The sequence below is a fragment of the Pagrus pagrus genome (assembly GCF_965226575.1).
Source record: "Pagrus pagrus genome assembly, chromosome: 22".
Lineage (NCBI taxonomy): Eukaryota > Metazoa > Chordata > Actinopteri > Spariformes > Sparidae > Pagrus > Pagrus pagrus.
In genome coordinates this window covers 14,126,164-14,142,072 of record NC_140204.1, presented here as the reverse complement: position 1 = coordinate 14,142,072, position 15,909 = coordinate 14,126,164, and the positions used below count along the sequence as shown (strand labels likewise).

Here is a 15,909-nt window from a genome sequence, read left to right as displayed (position 1 = left end):
AAGTGGCGCATTCAGAAATCAGAGGTTGCCTGACTGAAATGTGCGACGAGGGGAACACCCCGCGGATACTTAAGTATCAACAGACTAATAGACACTGATTGCTGTATTCTGTAAACAGTACTCAACACACAGTCCTCAGATCACACTTGGATCTGAATACGTTAATTCGAATGATAGAAATCACTGAAAATCTGAAAGTGAATTACTGTACACAGACAGCAAACACGTCATTGTAAAGTCCATAAGAAGACTATAGAATAATGTGGGGCTGAACCTGAAGAATGCATCCAAGGTAACAAAGATATATTGTAAGATACGCAGCATGAATTTTATGCCATAGCAGCATATTAGTGCTGCAGCAGCAGGTGTGTGAGACTGAGGCTAATATTCTCATGTGGCTGCCCTCGTCTTTGCAGTCCTGTGGAGTCGATGCAGCTAGTGACTCATGCTCACTGTGGCAGACAGCTCAGAGGATGTTCTGGTAAAGGTGAGGCCAGGGGTAACGTCTTCGGTCAAGTTTAAGGAAACAACACTGTAACGACCTAGTTGCACTCACTGTCAGACCAATAAGCTTATTTGGTTTGAAGTTAGATATTAATACTTCCATTCTGTGAGTGAATTGGCAATCAGCAAGGAGACAACAATCTCAATGTGACAGGACGACACCAAGGCTACAAAACAAAGCATCTACAGAAGCATCATGATACGAAACGTAAGTTATATTCCAATTCCTTTGGTTAAGTCAACAGAGGGACTTGCCAAAGACAGTGAAATAAAAAGTGAATATCCCAGGCAGTGAAGTTTTACAGATGAGAATAAACAGAGTTGACCGTCTTAGTTGAAAGAGCCTACAGCCATGTTTGGCAGCTCTTTGAGGCAAAGTGATGCTTAGCTAATGCTAAAGTCAGCATGCTACAACACAATGTTTACCATCTCAGTTGTTCAGTAGCACTTAACACAAAGTGCAGCTGAGGCTGATGGGAAAGTCATCGGTTTAACAGGTATGTGGTCAATAAAACGATTGACCTGACGATGGTGCTGGATGAAAAGTGAAGAGGTAAACAATGCTGTTACAGTTAATCCTCCGAAGACCGTGAATACCTGGTCCAAATTTCATGGCAATCCATCGGACAGTTGTTGAGAAATTTCAGTCTGGACTAAAATAGAGGACTGATCGACTAATAAACTAACACTGCTACCTAACATTGAATATTTTATCATTTTAAATGTGTTCCCAAATGTGTAATGCGACAAGCAGATATTGTGCCCTAACTGGCTCGCTGATCCGTGACACTGAACAGGATAAGCAGCTAGGAAAATGGATGGATGGTTTGTTGAGCAGTAAGAAATAGTGCAGTTGTTGTGATGTACTGGTTTTGACGGAACAGTAGCGTTTTCCCAGGGGTGATTGCCGGGCCATAAGCAATTACACTACACATTATCTTGACACTGACTTCATGCAACTTATCCACTCGGAGCTGTTTGCAAGCCTCTGCATCCTGCTAACAATTCACTACAATTTGTCCTTAGTGGAGGGGACGGTTGAGCTGAACCACACAGTGATGGAAGAGGTGGGAGCACTCTAAACGGCGGATTTGGAGAACTGGGTCACGGACAGTTGGAAGACAATGAATTTCCACAACTGGGAAGATCAACAACCTCTAGAGAGAGGTCATTGTGGCCTTTGTGAATGAGTTTGCATAATTTACTGATAGGACACATGTCACATTCGCTATGTTCCTGTATTAATTCAAGCATTATATATGCAGCGTGTAGTGCTTTGTATCAACCTTATGTTTTCTTTTATTTTATGTTTTAAAAAAATAATAATTCACAGAGCAATCTATTTCCCAGTTGTCCTTGCAAATTCGGCAATTAATCTGGCCATGTAGAGGGGGACTAATGGTAGAAGAGCTTTTATATCTGCCTGCTAATAGCAGTCTGTGCAGCATATTTTTTATCACCAATTCAGAGAATTTAATTATCAATGGAGTTGTCATGGAAGCACTCTTGGGCATAGATCATCTGTCCTTGAAAACATCCTGTTTGGGAGAAAAATATTGCTCTGTCTGTTGAGGACACTTCAGCATCTGTGCAGATCGGCTCAGGATTATTGTGGGGAGTACTAAAAACGCAGGAAAACAGTTTCTTTTTCATGAATATCATAAAAAGCGATTCGCTTCTTTGTGTTGATGAGATAAAGAAACAACTCACTCAACTCTATCATTAGCCTGCCTCGTGCCCTGTAGCATGTGCAGTGTCGCGGCGTATGTGGTTCAGCATACGGCACAGGGCCCCAGCTGTGGACCTGGGCATGTCTCTCCTGCTCTGTTGCCCATGCAGCATGCTCCAGTGGCATGGCAGGTCATGCATGCTCGCGGTGGTGGAAGCACAAGTGGAAATGAGCTCGTGTCAGAGCAATCACAGAATGACACCTTTTCGGGAAGTGTTAACAGGCACTGTGATCATGACACTGGATCAAATTTCAAAAGCTCATGTTTGCAGCAAAAGGAAAGTACAACACTGGCTTTGGGATCTGCAGAGAAAGCAAAAGCAAAGCGCCACTGGTCGTTTTGCAGAACAGCTATTGTTGTAAGTTTCTGTGACTGCTATTTCCAGTTTTCCTTAATCGCATTCAGCTATTTGATTTATCTCGTCCTCACTGGAGTAGTGTGTCACCGTTTGAGACGGCAGCATTCAGCAGCAAATACAGACTTATTTGTGTGTGATGAAGTGGTCTACAGTGATGCTATTTTGAACAATGTTGTGCTGCCACAATTATGCAATTGTGCAATCTCAAAATGAGGCGTCTTATAAAACATCTGCATGGAAAATGTGCACAGCTAAAAATACTTAACCAGAATAAGTCGGCTTCCTCTGTATTTGGTCTGGGAGTTGATCAAATAAAATGGTTTATCACTCCGCAGTCCATTCAATCACTCTTTCATCTCTTATGCGTCTGTTTATCTGACATTTATATCTGTTCTTTGACTCCATCCATCCGCTTAATGCAACGTTTTATGATCTATATTCATGCAGCAGCCTCTTTGGAGGGCAGCCTGCTCTGCACAACAGCAGCCAAACATCAAGTCAACATCTCACCGGGAAGTCTAGTGCTGAGAATTTGCATTTGCATATGTGTGTGTGTGCACGCAAGTGATTGTGTATCACTGTTAAAAAAGACATGGATAACAATTGAATACAGAAAGCACAGAACAACGCCATTTCACTTTCCTTAACTACAACAAATTATACTATGGGTTGTCGAGTATTATCAAAACCAAACGCTGTAAGCATGGCCAGTGAATGAGTGAATATATTACAGGGAGTGTTGAAGCAGGACTCAGTGTATAAAAAAGATTTGGGCTCGAGCAGCAGCCAACTGAGGAAAATAAATTAAACTGGCAAGCGGCAGGTAGAGAAAGCTCCCGAGGAGAAAGCAGAGGTAAAGACTTCACAGTCAAATAACTTGTGACATTTTTGACTAGAGCTGTTGATGAGATAGAGCAAAGAATTACCTTGGTGTGTCAAAACAGGTTCTTTTTTCCCATTTCATACTTCCCAACAAGCTCCAATTTATAAAAAGAACAATGGAGTGGATAAATTAGACTTTTCAAAAGAGTTTTGTGGAAGTTTAATCCGAGCGGTCGCTTGTTCTTTTGTTAGAGCAACCGCCAGAGTTGGTAAAAGATTTAGCTTGTGGCTGAAACACACAGTATGAAATATTTAGTGTTAAACACCCACTGTGTGGTAGACTTCAAGACAATTTAGCTACTCCTTTTTTGTGCCTGACAAATGTTTTCTCATAAAAGTGAGAATTGATAAAGCTCATTATACACGTGCTAGCGATGGTTGTTGCTGGGTTTTTTACCAGTCGTTGCTGCTGCAGTTTTATGCTACTCATTATTTGTTTTTGTCTATGTGCAGTATCTTTCAGAGAGTTTAACTTTATTTCACTTTCATTTCAGAGACTAATTAACATACAGAAATAACACATTGAGCTGCATACCATACAGGCAATTATCACCAGCCCACACGGTCTTGGGGTGCTACATTTAAGATATTTTTTCTTCCATGTTATGTCACTCGACTTGATCTAAATATGAAAAAAAAACAAGACTTAAAATATGGGGCGAAGAAACAACATGCTGGGAATATCTCTGTTTTTAGAGCCATTCACGTGCCAATGATGAAAATGTAAAAATGTAATTTATTCTAAAGGTATGAGTAGATCAGAAGGATCATTATAGGCATACGGATTTATTCTTTTGGAGGCATGAATGTGTCAAGCAAATTTAATGTAAATCTATGCATTAGATTATGAAGATACTCGAGTGCATAGTGACTTCTGCTGGTGCAACTGAAAAGCTTATAGAGGGGATTAGGTACATCCTCAGGGGAGTAGGAGTTTGCATAGCAATCTGGTAATCTAACAAATATATTTTTGAATGTATTTGTTGTGGCCAAATGGAAAGATGGCTTTTTCGAAGAAAGGTCGATGGATCACCAAAATTGTGAGGAATTATCCTCTTGGAATCTGTAATTTCCCTCCTCTGAAGCAAAGTTTAGGGTGGCTGGATGGACCAATGCCATTATCCTATTATCCTGTTGCAGAAATGTGAGTGAAATGTCTGTGATTTCCTGTCGTCTCTCATTACAGTAAAAACTCGGACAAACAATTTCTACTTGAATACCATTTCAATACACTGCACCCACCCTGAAACACTAAACTGCAATGAGCACTGAAATCAACATCTAAACATGTAGCATGAATAAATATTAAGAGAACGGATTAAAAACAAAATTGTTGGTCTTACCGAGCCTGTTATCCAATGCTCCAAAGTCCAGAGAGTACTTGACGACATGGTAGTTGTTCCAAACATACAGCAGGTTGTCCCTGGGATTGTAATCCACTGCAGCGATGTACTGATAGGAGTTTGGGAAAGGGATGTCCAGAAACCCATCTTTACTCAGCTCTGTGTTGTAGATGTAGTCAATCTTGTTTCCTGTTGCCTCATTGTCATCGTCCTCATACACCGACTTCACTACATAGAGGATTCCACAGATCATGAAGGCGTTGGATGCCGAGCGCTTGTCATAAGCTGTGTCCCAGGTCCCCTCGACGCGCAACGTGTAGGGATTGAGCTGGCTGATGACAATCCGCCCGTTGTTCTGCTCAGTAGCGTAAATCACCCAAAGGCCGTTTTCGTCAACAGCCAAGTCAATGTCTGATTTCCCTCCCCATCGGTATGGAGAGGTGTCATGGTAGTTGGCGTTCGCAATGATGGCCTCGCCGCTCTTGATACGAGTCCGAAGGTCAAACTTGACGATGTTGCGTGTGCGCTCCTTGTTGAAGAAGAGCGCCCCGTCGTACACTACAAAGCCCGTTCCGTCGACACGGTGTGGAAGTTTGTAGGTTGTCGTCGGTCTTCCGGCGATGAAGTCTTCTTTGGAGGAATATTCAGTCAATGTGTCAGTGCGATAAGGAGTCCAGGGCATGTAGTAAATCTTATCGGAGGCTTGGAGAGGGTCTTTGCACCAGGCTCCTGACTGGTGGTCCGATTCAAAGAGGTGCTCGCTCTGGTACACCCTGCGCAGAAGCCCTGGGCACAGGAATACTGAGGAGCCAAAATAGGGGAAAGACAAGTACAGAGTTACATTGGCAGGTATTATACATCAATAACTACAAACAGCACCTGGATGCAACTAGATTGAAGTTTAAATCTGCAGCTGAATCTTCTCCACCGTGAAGGACCTAAATATTGAATGAGACCCTCTTCATCAGCGTTAGGGTGATCAGATGATCAGATTTAGATTCAATGCAGAAAAGACGACTGATTGTCAGACAAAGAATGTAATTAGTAATGTGATTGGATTACTCCAACAAGTTTGGGGTTGTACAATGCATGTAAATTAAACAGAGAATAGCAAATGTGCACACACAACCACCATTATCATTAGTTCAAACAGTGTCTCAAATTCAATAAGTGCTACTTTTGTTTCAATTACTTATTGCGATTCATAGTTTTGACATTAGATACTTCTACTCCGAGCCCGAAGGCAATTATTTCACAATGTCACTGAACGAATAGACTTTGTAGGGCTGAATAGATGAAATGAAGGTTATCTCTTTGACTTAATGTTGAGCAGAAACAAGTCAGAAGAAGTTGTTCAGACTTACCACAGACTGACTCGCCCACGTGCACTTACAAGCACGTTTCCATTTTAGTGTGTTTCCCTTCATAAAATGGCTTCTCTGCAAATCTCTTCCAAATTAAATATAATTGCGCCAGAGAGAAAAAAAAAGGCTTTACTTTGATTTTTACACCCTGGTGGCAATTTTTAAATGCAAGTTGATGAACACACAAATCCAAAGTTAAACATTTTTGACAAATAGCTGCACTGTAATTATTGGCTGAGGCAGCAGCCCTTCAGGAGACAGAAAAACAAAAGAAAAGAAATACAGTAATGACATTGTCCATATAATGATTGCCTGTCCATTATTTCATCCACATGACATTTTTAGTCTGCAGCATGATTTACAGCGCCGCACGCAGTAAACTAATTATATGTGAACTGGTTTGTACTCAAATCTGATAAAGCTAGGCCAAGGCAATACAGCTAGAGCAGGTCAATAGTGGGCACCGTTTGCAAAAGCTCATTTGAGTTCATTATGGATTATCTTGGACTGAGGCTATTATGATGTTCCGTCTTTCTAAAAGGATGACGTCTGAATTCAGGGTTATAAAGACATCAAAATCAGAGTAGGTTAAACAACTTAATTGATAATGTAGTCATCATTTTTCAAAAGACATTAAAAAAAAGAACAAAAATGACATTTGTTATTACTATATAGGCCAAAAACATCATCACTGTCATTAAAATAGCAAACTGTTTGGAGAAGAAAAAGAAATACTGGTCAAGTCTGATAGAAAGGAACGGGAAAGAATGCAGACAGTGCAGTTTTTCCCCTCTTTCCACAGGTTTGGGCCCACAGTCCATCACATATAAAAACAAAGTGTGCGTGAAGGCTGCTTTCCCAGTAATGGGCCAGCAGCCTGACACAGCGCTGACAGTTCCTAGCCGCAGATCCGTCGAGAGGTAAAAGCTGCCGCGCTCCGAGGAGAAGGCAGAGAAAGAGACAGCAGAAACACACGCTTCTTTCCCTTGTAATCTCCTAAGATTAAACATGTTGTCTACCTGCAGGTGAAAAATGTGGCGAGAAGCGTCCCGTTGACACAGCGCCTCGGCACACTATCTCAGCGGTTGCCCTGCTAAATGCTAAGAGGGTCTGTTCCTACGGTTGAAAAGGATGAGTCGTGCGAGGCTACAAGGTCAGGGTAGCGTAAGCTTTGTTCTGACAGCACACTGAGCTCTGAGGAGGTTGTAAAGTACGCTTTTTAAGGATGTAAGCACAGAGATGGAGGAGCGAATGAAATATATTAGAGAAGTGATACAAAAGCAATCATGGCTTTCATGGGGAATTTCACAAAAACTGTTACTGCTGCAGCTCTATAAAGTCATCTCTATAAAATGTCATCTCGTTGTTCATTCTCTTTGCCACAGAGTTCAGTGATATGTCATTAATTAATTACAATGGAACTTAAAATGTATTGCATAGATATTACAGCAGAATGCTTGACTCTTGTTTAATGATTCAATTTCCATATTTGACTTGAATCCAGCTTTATAGTTAACATCTGACATATTTCCAGCTCGTGTAAAAAAGGTAGCTCTGCGAATACAATGCTCCTGGGGCACAAGTGAAGATTTGGCATGTGTTCTGCAGCATCATGCAGTGCTGATAAGGTAAGAATATGACTGCTATGATCTGTCTCCAGTATTGACTGGTGAGTCCCTCAAGGTTATGGCCATCATCATGTTAGAGCCATAATCAAAAATGCTGACAGCTTATTGGACAAGCTATTGATCACCCCGTATAGGCCTCTGCTATAATATTATGCAGCTGATAAAGCAGAGCTGGAATAATCTGCAGTTATAACAGGGAATAAAAACATCCCAGGGTCACAGGGTGTCAGGGGAGAGCAGGTCTTTAATGACCTAACCCCAGAATAATTATGGTATATGTGGCAAGCTGTCTATCTGTAACACTGTTGGTAAACATGGAAGGCGGGAGTGCAGTGCAAAATTCCCTAAATGAAGAGGAATTTTGCTCATCATGTTAACACCGTGTCACTAACTGATTTCATTTTCCCCATGAATGACATGTTCAACCTCAGCAATGAACCATACAATGAGCACGAGCCTACAACAATGTCAGAAACCCGCTTTAGCAACCCGTCACCCAAAAAAAATGCAAGCACATACCCGAATAAAAATGCAGATGACAAAGAAAAGTTGTTGGCATTTAGTTACCTTTTTGTTCCACTTCTATGATTAGGCATGAAGGGGAGAGAAAGACAGAAAAAAAAAAATAAAGAACAGATTATTGATGTGATAACTGGGAAAAGTCTTTGTTTTACGCAACAGTATACGAGCACGGGGTTAGTGGAACAGACACACAGAACATTCAATCAATCATAAGCTTTTAGGACGGAGGAAAAAACAAAAAGGCACTGCGTCACACATGAGCCTGCAGGAAAAAGACAGATTAGTCAGGTCTTGTATTGTACAAAATGTTTTGGTTTTTTTTGGTGTGTTCAGAATGTGTAAAACAGATGTACCGTACATGACTTTCTCACCACCATTAAATCATTCAAACATATGGCTGCTTACAGTCAAGCTTTTGAGTTTAGTGAGAAAAATACCCATCAAACTGCTTACATTTCACACTGTACACTGCTGTAGTCTCAAACTGATCATCATTTATGACCTAAACAGATGGATGAAGCTAGCATACTTTATAGTTACCTACCTAAATTATAGGACACTGCGAATGGTGAAACATAATTTTAAATGTCCTTGATACTGACTGAGATCTTTGTTTAAACCTGCATTCACTGCTATTTGGCCAGTACAACCAGCTAGTAAGGCTAACACATTAGCAAACTTCTGCACGTTTACGCATCTAGTGAATGCTGAACAACGCTAGCATTACTTTGAAGTCATGGCCACCTGAAGGATCTAAGCCTAAAGCTTAATAATCAATGTTTCAGCTCTGTTTTGGTCTCCACCAACTTCTACATAGAAAAATCTGGCTCTTTAGCCGGTAAATGCTAGTTTATGTTCACAAGCTAGCCGCTAACTTTGCTCGTCTGCTGTTTTGTGTTGTATGTATAGCGTTTAGTGAGTTCTTGACTAAAAAAACCTCTGGTTACTGCTGCTGAAGAAGAGATTTGACCAAAACTGTAATGTTGAAGGATATATACCCAAAACAACGAGCTAAAAGACTCGGATATGCTCTGTAGATCGAATCAATTTTCTCATCACACACTGTCATTTGATTTGTTGTTAATCCGAAAATATTGAATGATGTGCTTTAAAAATACTGCATGCACTTGTGTTTTAGAGATAACTGGCAAGAAAATAGCATTTTTTCGTGTATGACCTATTCCATTAAACAGGTATAGCTGCAGGTGTAAGTGAAATGTAAAAGCTGGATTCTACAGCTCAACAAGTATCCTGAAAGCCTGTTGAAAACTACTGTGGCTATTACATCTCAACTCTCTCCACACTATACGTATTACTTCCTCTCGCGGACAAGCTTTTTATGTCAGTCATGGCATTTTGCTGGTCCTGTCCCTTCCCCTCCAGTAATCCCGGTTCTAATAAGAGAGGATTAACCTCTGTTACCAGGGCTTACAAGAGTCCTCTCCTCCAAATGGAGAGTGCAACGGAGTGAGGTATGGAGGTCAGTGGGTAGGGGCGGGTGGGGTAAAGTTTGAAAGATGGGAAAGTTATTAGAGGAGAACAATATTAATGCAAGGCGGTGAGCCAATGGGAAAAAAAAGCGAGAGAGGCGGGGCCACGTCAGGCCGGGGTAAAGAGCTGAAAGAGAGAAAAATAATGGGGAGGGGAGAGGCTTTTCAACAAGTCGTCTGTGTTTGTCAGATCATAAAATTGCACACTGGTACGCCGTGGCACCTCATCAACAGCAAACACTCCAGCTGTCATTGAAACACGAAGTCCATACCGAGACTGAGCAACAATAGCTTTGGGCTACATCTGAATCATCATTACTGGCCACTCAAATTTGCCAATAACTCGGAACTGCACATGGACCCCATAGATCAAATCAAAGTAAACAGCCAAATGTCTCCAATCGAAGCCTCCTCGCCTCCCGTGAGCAACGGCCACACAAGGGGGACCGCAGGAGGCCGGCGTTTCTGATTGAGCGCTCGCTAACAGTGGCGAGGGGAGAGGGGGGTAATGATCTATAGAAAAAGGCATTAGCGGTCGGGATGTGAGAAGTGGTATACAACGCAATCGCCGGGGGAGATGGCGTGAGGAGGGGAGTAAAGGATTCGGATGAAATCCCTGACATGAAATATGCCACTCCCAGGGCTACTGTACAGTAACGCGGCCCTGTGGCTTTGACCAGAGGTTGCCGCTGGATGCAGCAAGGTCACCCCTCAGATCACTCAAACCAATTTGTTCCTGTGGCGTGGGCTCGTGTTTCACTGCAAATACAGCAAAGGCTGAGGTGCACCTGCGATAGGAGCCTCGGAGATCCACGTTTACGACGTCACAGATCCGAGCAGGGGAGCGAGGGGGAAAGCAGAGTGAGACGGAGAATTGATTCATTCGAAAAGCTTCTTTACTCCACCCCACCACCCCCATTGTGACCTTAATACGATTTTGGTCACGGCTGTCATTGAGTCACTAAAAAGCACTTAGCCCTCTCATCCTCTCATCCAATCCTTTTCTCTCCTTTCTCCTTGTCTTTCTCTCCGCCCCCCCTCTCTCATGTCTGAGGAGAGTGAAACTATCACAAAACATGCGCACAAAATAATACAAATTAAAAAACGAGGGTCCTTTTCGGAGCCACTCTTACCTCTGTGAAAGTGTTAACAACCCTCTTCCATCACACAAAATGGGCCTCTGAGTGCCTCATTCATAAGCTCTACACGGTAAAAAAAGGATCCTATGTCTTTAATTCTGCACCGAAGCACTTGACAAAGCCTTATCCTGATATTCAAGGACACCACATTTATTGGGTTATTTACTACTTACGGTCTAGCATGTCCCGCTGTGTTCTCTCTACTTATACATTATGTGTTTTCAGAACAGCTGAGGGCAAAAACAACAGCCCTTTAGCTGACGATCTGCTCATTCAGGGATCATCTGAAGGTATACGGAAAATGCAATTAATGGAGACACTTCACTAAATGGCGTTAATGATGTTGTTAATGGTAATTACACCACTCTCCAACACAACGTGCGTCAACGATATCAACTTTGAATGATGCAATGAGCCAATTATATGAATAAGAGATGATGAGCAACGAGTGGCCATTAAACTCTAAAGATATGGGATTGAGCAAATGTGAAAAAATTGACTTGTATTTCATGATGGGTCCAGCTGGGTTGGATTTAAAGTTCTTGACATCTCAGGAACATAAGGGGCATGTGTGGCTTGGATTGCCACTTGCACTTATAATTTGACGATTTAACTGCACCGATTTTGATGGATAAAGCAGCATAAGAAAATAGCTCATCATTCTGCTTTTGCAACGGGCAGGACAGTTGGATGTTTCATCAAGAAACACAAGTGTCTGGCACATTTTGCTCGAGGAGAAAAAAAAAAATGACCAGCTGTAATCACCCTTCCTTGGATGCCAAGGCAAACCAGACGGAAGAAATGCCACCATTGGCTAGGAGATAAAAAAAGAAAAAGAAAAAATCCCTTAAAGTTAACAGATCTCCTCGGCTTGCCAATTGACAAATGCTCTGTTATTGTACATCAGTTATCTCGGAGAGATTTGCTCTTTTTCACTAACACCCAGCTTCATAGAGTTGCACACCTGGAAGCAACCCAGTGCAAGCACTCTTATCTTCTGCCCACTGACAAAAAGTTTGCTCCAAGGCACTTCGATGCTGCTTACTTTATCTCAGGGTTAGACCAGGGATGGAAAACTGCTGCCGACACACATCTAGGATGCACTTGTGAATTAATACGTTTACATTTTAAATATATTTCTATCTATTGCGTCAGTTTGCTTTTATGACAATTATAGAAACATCCAATCGGACGAGGGTCGCTTGGTGCGGTCGGGGCAAATTCTGGCAACAGGTATCGGGGGGGAAAAAAACGATAACGCACTGAACCGTGGGCATGCAGCTTGGAAGGGTTTGGCTGCTGTATGGTCCAACCTGCCAAACACATAAAGCTGGAAAAACTCAACATGGCTGATTCTGCAGCATTCCTAATTGGCCAAGCTGTCGCACCAAATTCAATCAGCAGAACAGGCAACCTACATGTATGGCTTCCCTTTAAAATAACGTTGGTTTTTTTCATGGTCGTAAAATTATGATCATAATAAAAAAAAAAGCGTTTCTGCTCGCGTGACATGCAGACAATGCCGAGGCACTCCTCAGCTCAGCCATACCATATGCTATAAAATTCAATTATATTGCCACTGCATAATGCAGTCCATACTGTATTTGTTCAGGTAATGCATAATTTTGAAAATAATTTACACCGGAGAACTTGCCCTGCATACTTATCCCACTCGACTTCCTGCCTCAGACGCATGCCGAGCAGCTAACAGCGGGGACCTTTGGGCGACTGTGACCCTGTCGTGTGAGCGGCAGCTGTATGGATTTTCATTTGAATAATTAACGCTTCACGATTTCACGCTAATGGTTGAGAGGTATCAGAATGGTATCATTAGCGGCTAATAGAGATTCATGGTGGAATGGCTGCAATATTTTTTGCAATATCCCCCCCCCCTCTTTTTTTTAATTCCCTCTCTCTCTCTCTCTCTACCGAGGAGTTGCAGAGTGCAAACCCCTTAACTCCATCCCATCAGCTTTTTAATTAATGACACAAATTACGGGGCTTTGAATAGCATGTGCCTAAGGATGGGGGAGGACACGCAGGCTACCATCTCTCTTTCTCTCTATTCTCTCTTCATCTCCCTCATTTTTTTCTCCCCATCATTTCCCTCGGTCGGCGCTCATGAGTCTCCCATACGATCATTACAGGTTCCATTTCTCAACACCCCTCTTTTTCCTTCAACCACTTGTCTGCTCTCCTCGTGCTCCCTTCTCGTACTTATTCAATCTCCTTCTCTCTGTCTCCGTCGCGTTCTCGCTCCCTCCTACTGGGAAGCTGCTATGCTATCTTATAACCTTGACGGTGCAGGATGTGTGCGTGCCTGTGCTTGTTCTTCGGTCTGCGCGCGTGCACGTGTGTGTTTGTCTCTCTTTGAGGGACAGGTGCGAGGGCTTGGCGCTCAGCCAACCTGCTACCCATGTGGGACCGAGCAACAGAGGGAGGAAAAGACAAGTGCAGCCCAGGAAAAACAAAATTAAATACATTTTTTTGTGGAACGGAGCGGCAACTGGAGCAGAAATAACCTAATTGCACCTCCTAAAATATGTCTTGATTTTGAAGGACCTTGAAATTATGGAAGAGAACAGAAGGATTGGGGCAAATTGTGGGGGAAAGGAGAACGTGAAATGGAGTGTTTAGTCTGGCGTGTGGCTGGACCTGAACAAAGAAGGACAAGGAAATGGAGAAGGAGCTTTGATTAGTAGGGTGATCATTAAAAGGAGAGACCCCCTGAAGAGACCAATCTCTAATTAGTGCTGTATCCTCGACATTTGGCACCCCGACGAGCCTTTCAGACATGTGTGTGTGTGTGGGTAGCAGTCGGAGGAAACACTGAGATAAACGCTTTGCTTGTGTTACATAAATGGAAGTGTTTATGAACATTACGGGAAGCTTGTTCGGCGTGCAGGAGCATTTATTCCAATACGTCGGAGTGTGCATATTGTCGTCGCTCCGTGAAAAGGGAAGGATGATCCTGTATGTATGTATAATTGAGGAAAACAGAGGCAGAACAGAGCAAGAGCCTGATAGATTACAGCAGCTTATTCAGCTATTAGTGGGGGGAAACAGTTTCCACATGTCCAGATTCACCCCTTTCACACCACCATTTATCCACATTGGTAATCACAGCGTCCTCCAGCAATTATCTCGCCTCTCGACTGGGATTTCTGTCTGTAGAAGGACCATCGTTAATACTGCCTCCCAAGCTGCTTCTTCTTCTTTTTTTTCTTTTTTTTTTTACATTATTTATATTATGAAAATGTAATAGCAGATATTCAGCGTGTTTGTTATTCATAATTATTAAATTAGGGAGACTGACCTTTTATTTTCCATGTGATGATGGTTAACGTGTAGAGCAGGGTGATAATCAGTTATTACACCAAGGTGGTTATGTTTTTGCCTGTGTTGGTTGGTTGGTTGGTTTGTCAGCAGGATTACACAAAAACTAGCGGATTTCCACAAAACTTGGGACGGATCCATTATTTTTTCCATCTCTTTCTTTAACATTGCAAGATAGGGCATTTCTGTACATTCCTCAGGGAATAATGCATGGATCTTGATGAAAAAAAATGTGTAAAGGCGTACTTTTGGCTGGCATCTATGAGTGAGTAGACTTTGATGCAGATCCAAATAAAAATCCCAACAGTCCCCTTTAATTCCTTCAAGCCTAACCCAATATCAAACAAAACATTTTTAAATCTGCCACATCCTGATTTGTATTAGGATCTGCATGAAGTTGTACTAACTCATAGATACCAGCCACTTAAACATGCCTGATATTTTATCATCAAGGTCCATGCATCTTATCTTGCAATGTTAAAGACAGTGAGGAAAACAAAATACCAAAATACGTACCCAGTAGGGTATTTCTACTCTCATAGCTGCAGCCAATCAATTAATTCCATTTTAAAATCTATTTGTGGACATCTACCGATCTGCTACACAGGACAGCAGCAACGCACTTTAGCTTTCTAGCTAATGCACCCTCGTAATCTACAATCAAAGACCTGCTTGTTCCTGCACCTTAGCTTGTTGAATGGTCTACCAAACAAACATCCACTGTGGGAAAATGCACTGCTAATGTTTGTTTGTAGGCTAAATAGCCAATTAGCTAGTCAGTTGTACCAAAAGCAAATTAAACTGTTAAATCCTCTGAAGATCGGCCAGTGGAGATGCCGGGGTGCCTATTTCTGCTACCAAAATGCTGTCTGTCATTGGCTTAAAAGCTACAGATACCAGCACAGTGTTGACTTTTCTCTCCTGCAGCAAACGAGCCTTTTAACAAAACTGTCCATCAAGCGCCGACAAAGACACGCCCACTCAAGGGCTTAAGGGAAAGGGAGCATTTCTATTATTTCTGGCAAGACCTTTTTTTGCTCTTTCTGCAATAATATAAAAAATAAATTACATCATTTCTTCAATAAAGGATGCCTAGTTGTGATTCTAGTTGCGCTCTAACATATAAATCCCAGTAAAAACAGGACTTTTCTGCAAAGCACAGTTTCAAACCAATGCACGGTGACATGATCAATTCAGGCCACGACACCCGCGTGAATCTGCTGTGTGAGATATGTGACAGAAAGCCATAGTCATCAGAGCTTGCTGTTTGGGTTAGGGAGTGGTCAGCTGTCACTGAGTGATGCTCTGGCATTACAGGCCCCCGTCACACATGGCGAAAAAGTGGAGCTGGTCGCTCAGGTGGGGAGAAGAAAAGGAGGAGAGAAAAAGCTGTCCGAACAAGATGGCTAATGCTCAGTGGCATTTCAGCGGGGAGCGAGGAGGGTGTGGTTGTGTGATGCATCTGCTGTCACGCTGTCGACTCCCACACTAGACCTGATGAGCGTGGATCGGAGAGCTCAGGGGCAGAAAGCCACTGAACTCGCACACAATCTGCTTAGTAGATTTACCGATAGCATCAGACGGAGTGATCTACTCTTCAGGAAGCTTAAAAG

The 15,909-nt window shown here is 42.4% G+C and overlaps 1 protein-coding gene across 15 annotated transcripts in view; it reads right to left on the bottom strand.

The window, feature by feature from the left end:
* The window catches only part of LOC311252061 (adhesion G protein-coupled receptor L3), a 221,860-nt gene that overhangs the window by 76,928 nt on the left and 129,023 nt on the right, over positions 1–15,909 (bottom strand). For 11 of the 15 annotated variants that reach the window (XM_084344861.1, XM_084344863.1, XM_084344862.1 and 8 more), the window contains 2 exons: positions 8,377–8,391; positions 4,818–5,618 (listed from right to left, as the gene is read on the bottom strand). In XM_084344861.1, the coding sequence (XP_084200987.1) occupies positions 4,818–5,618; positions 8,377–8,391 (816 nt within the window). The remainder of the gene's footprint in view (positions 1–4,817; positions 5,619–8,376; positions 8,392–15,909) is intronic. The other 4 variants (XM_084344860.1, XM_084344864.1, XM_084344858.1 and 1 more) reach the window with 1 other exon arrangement.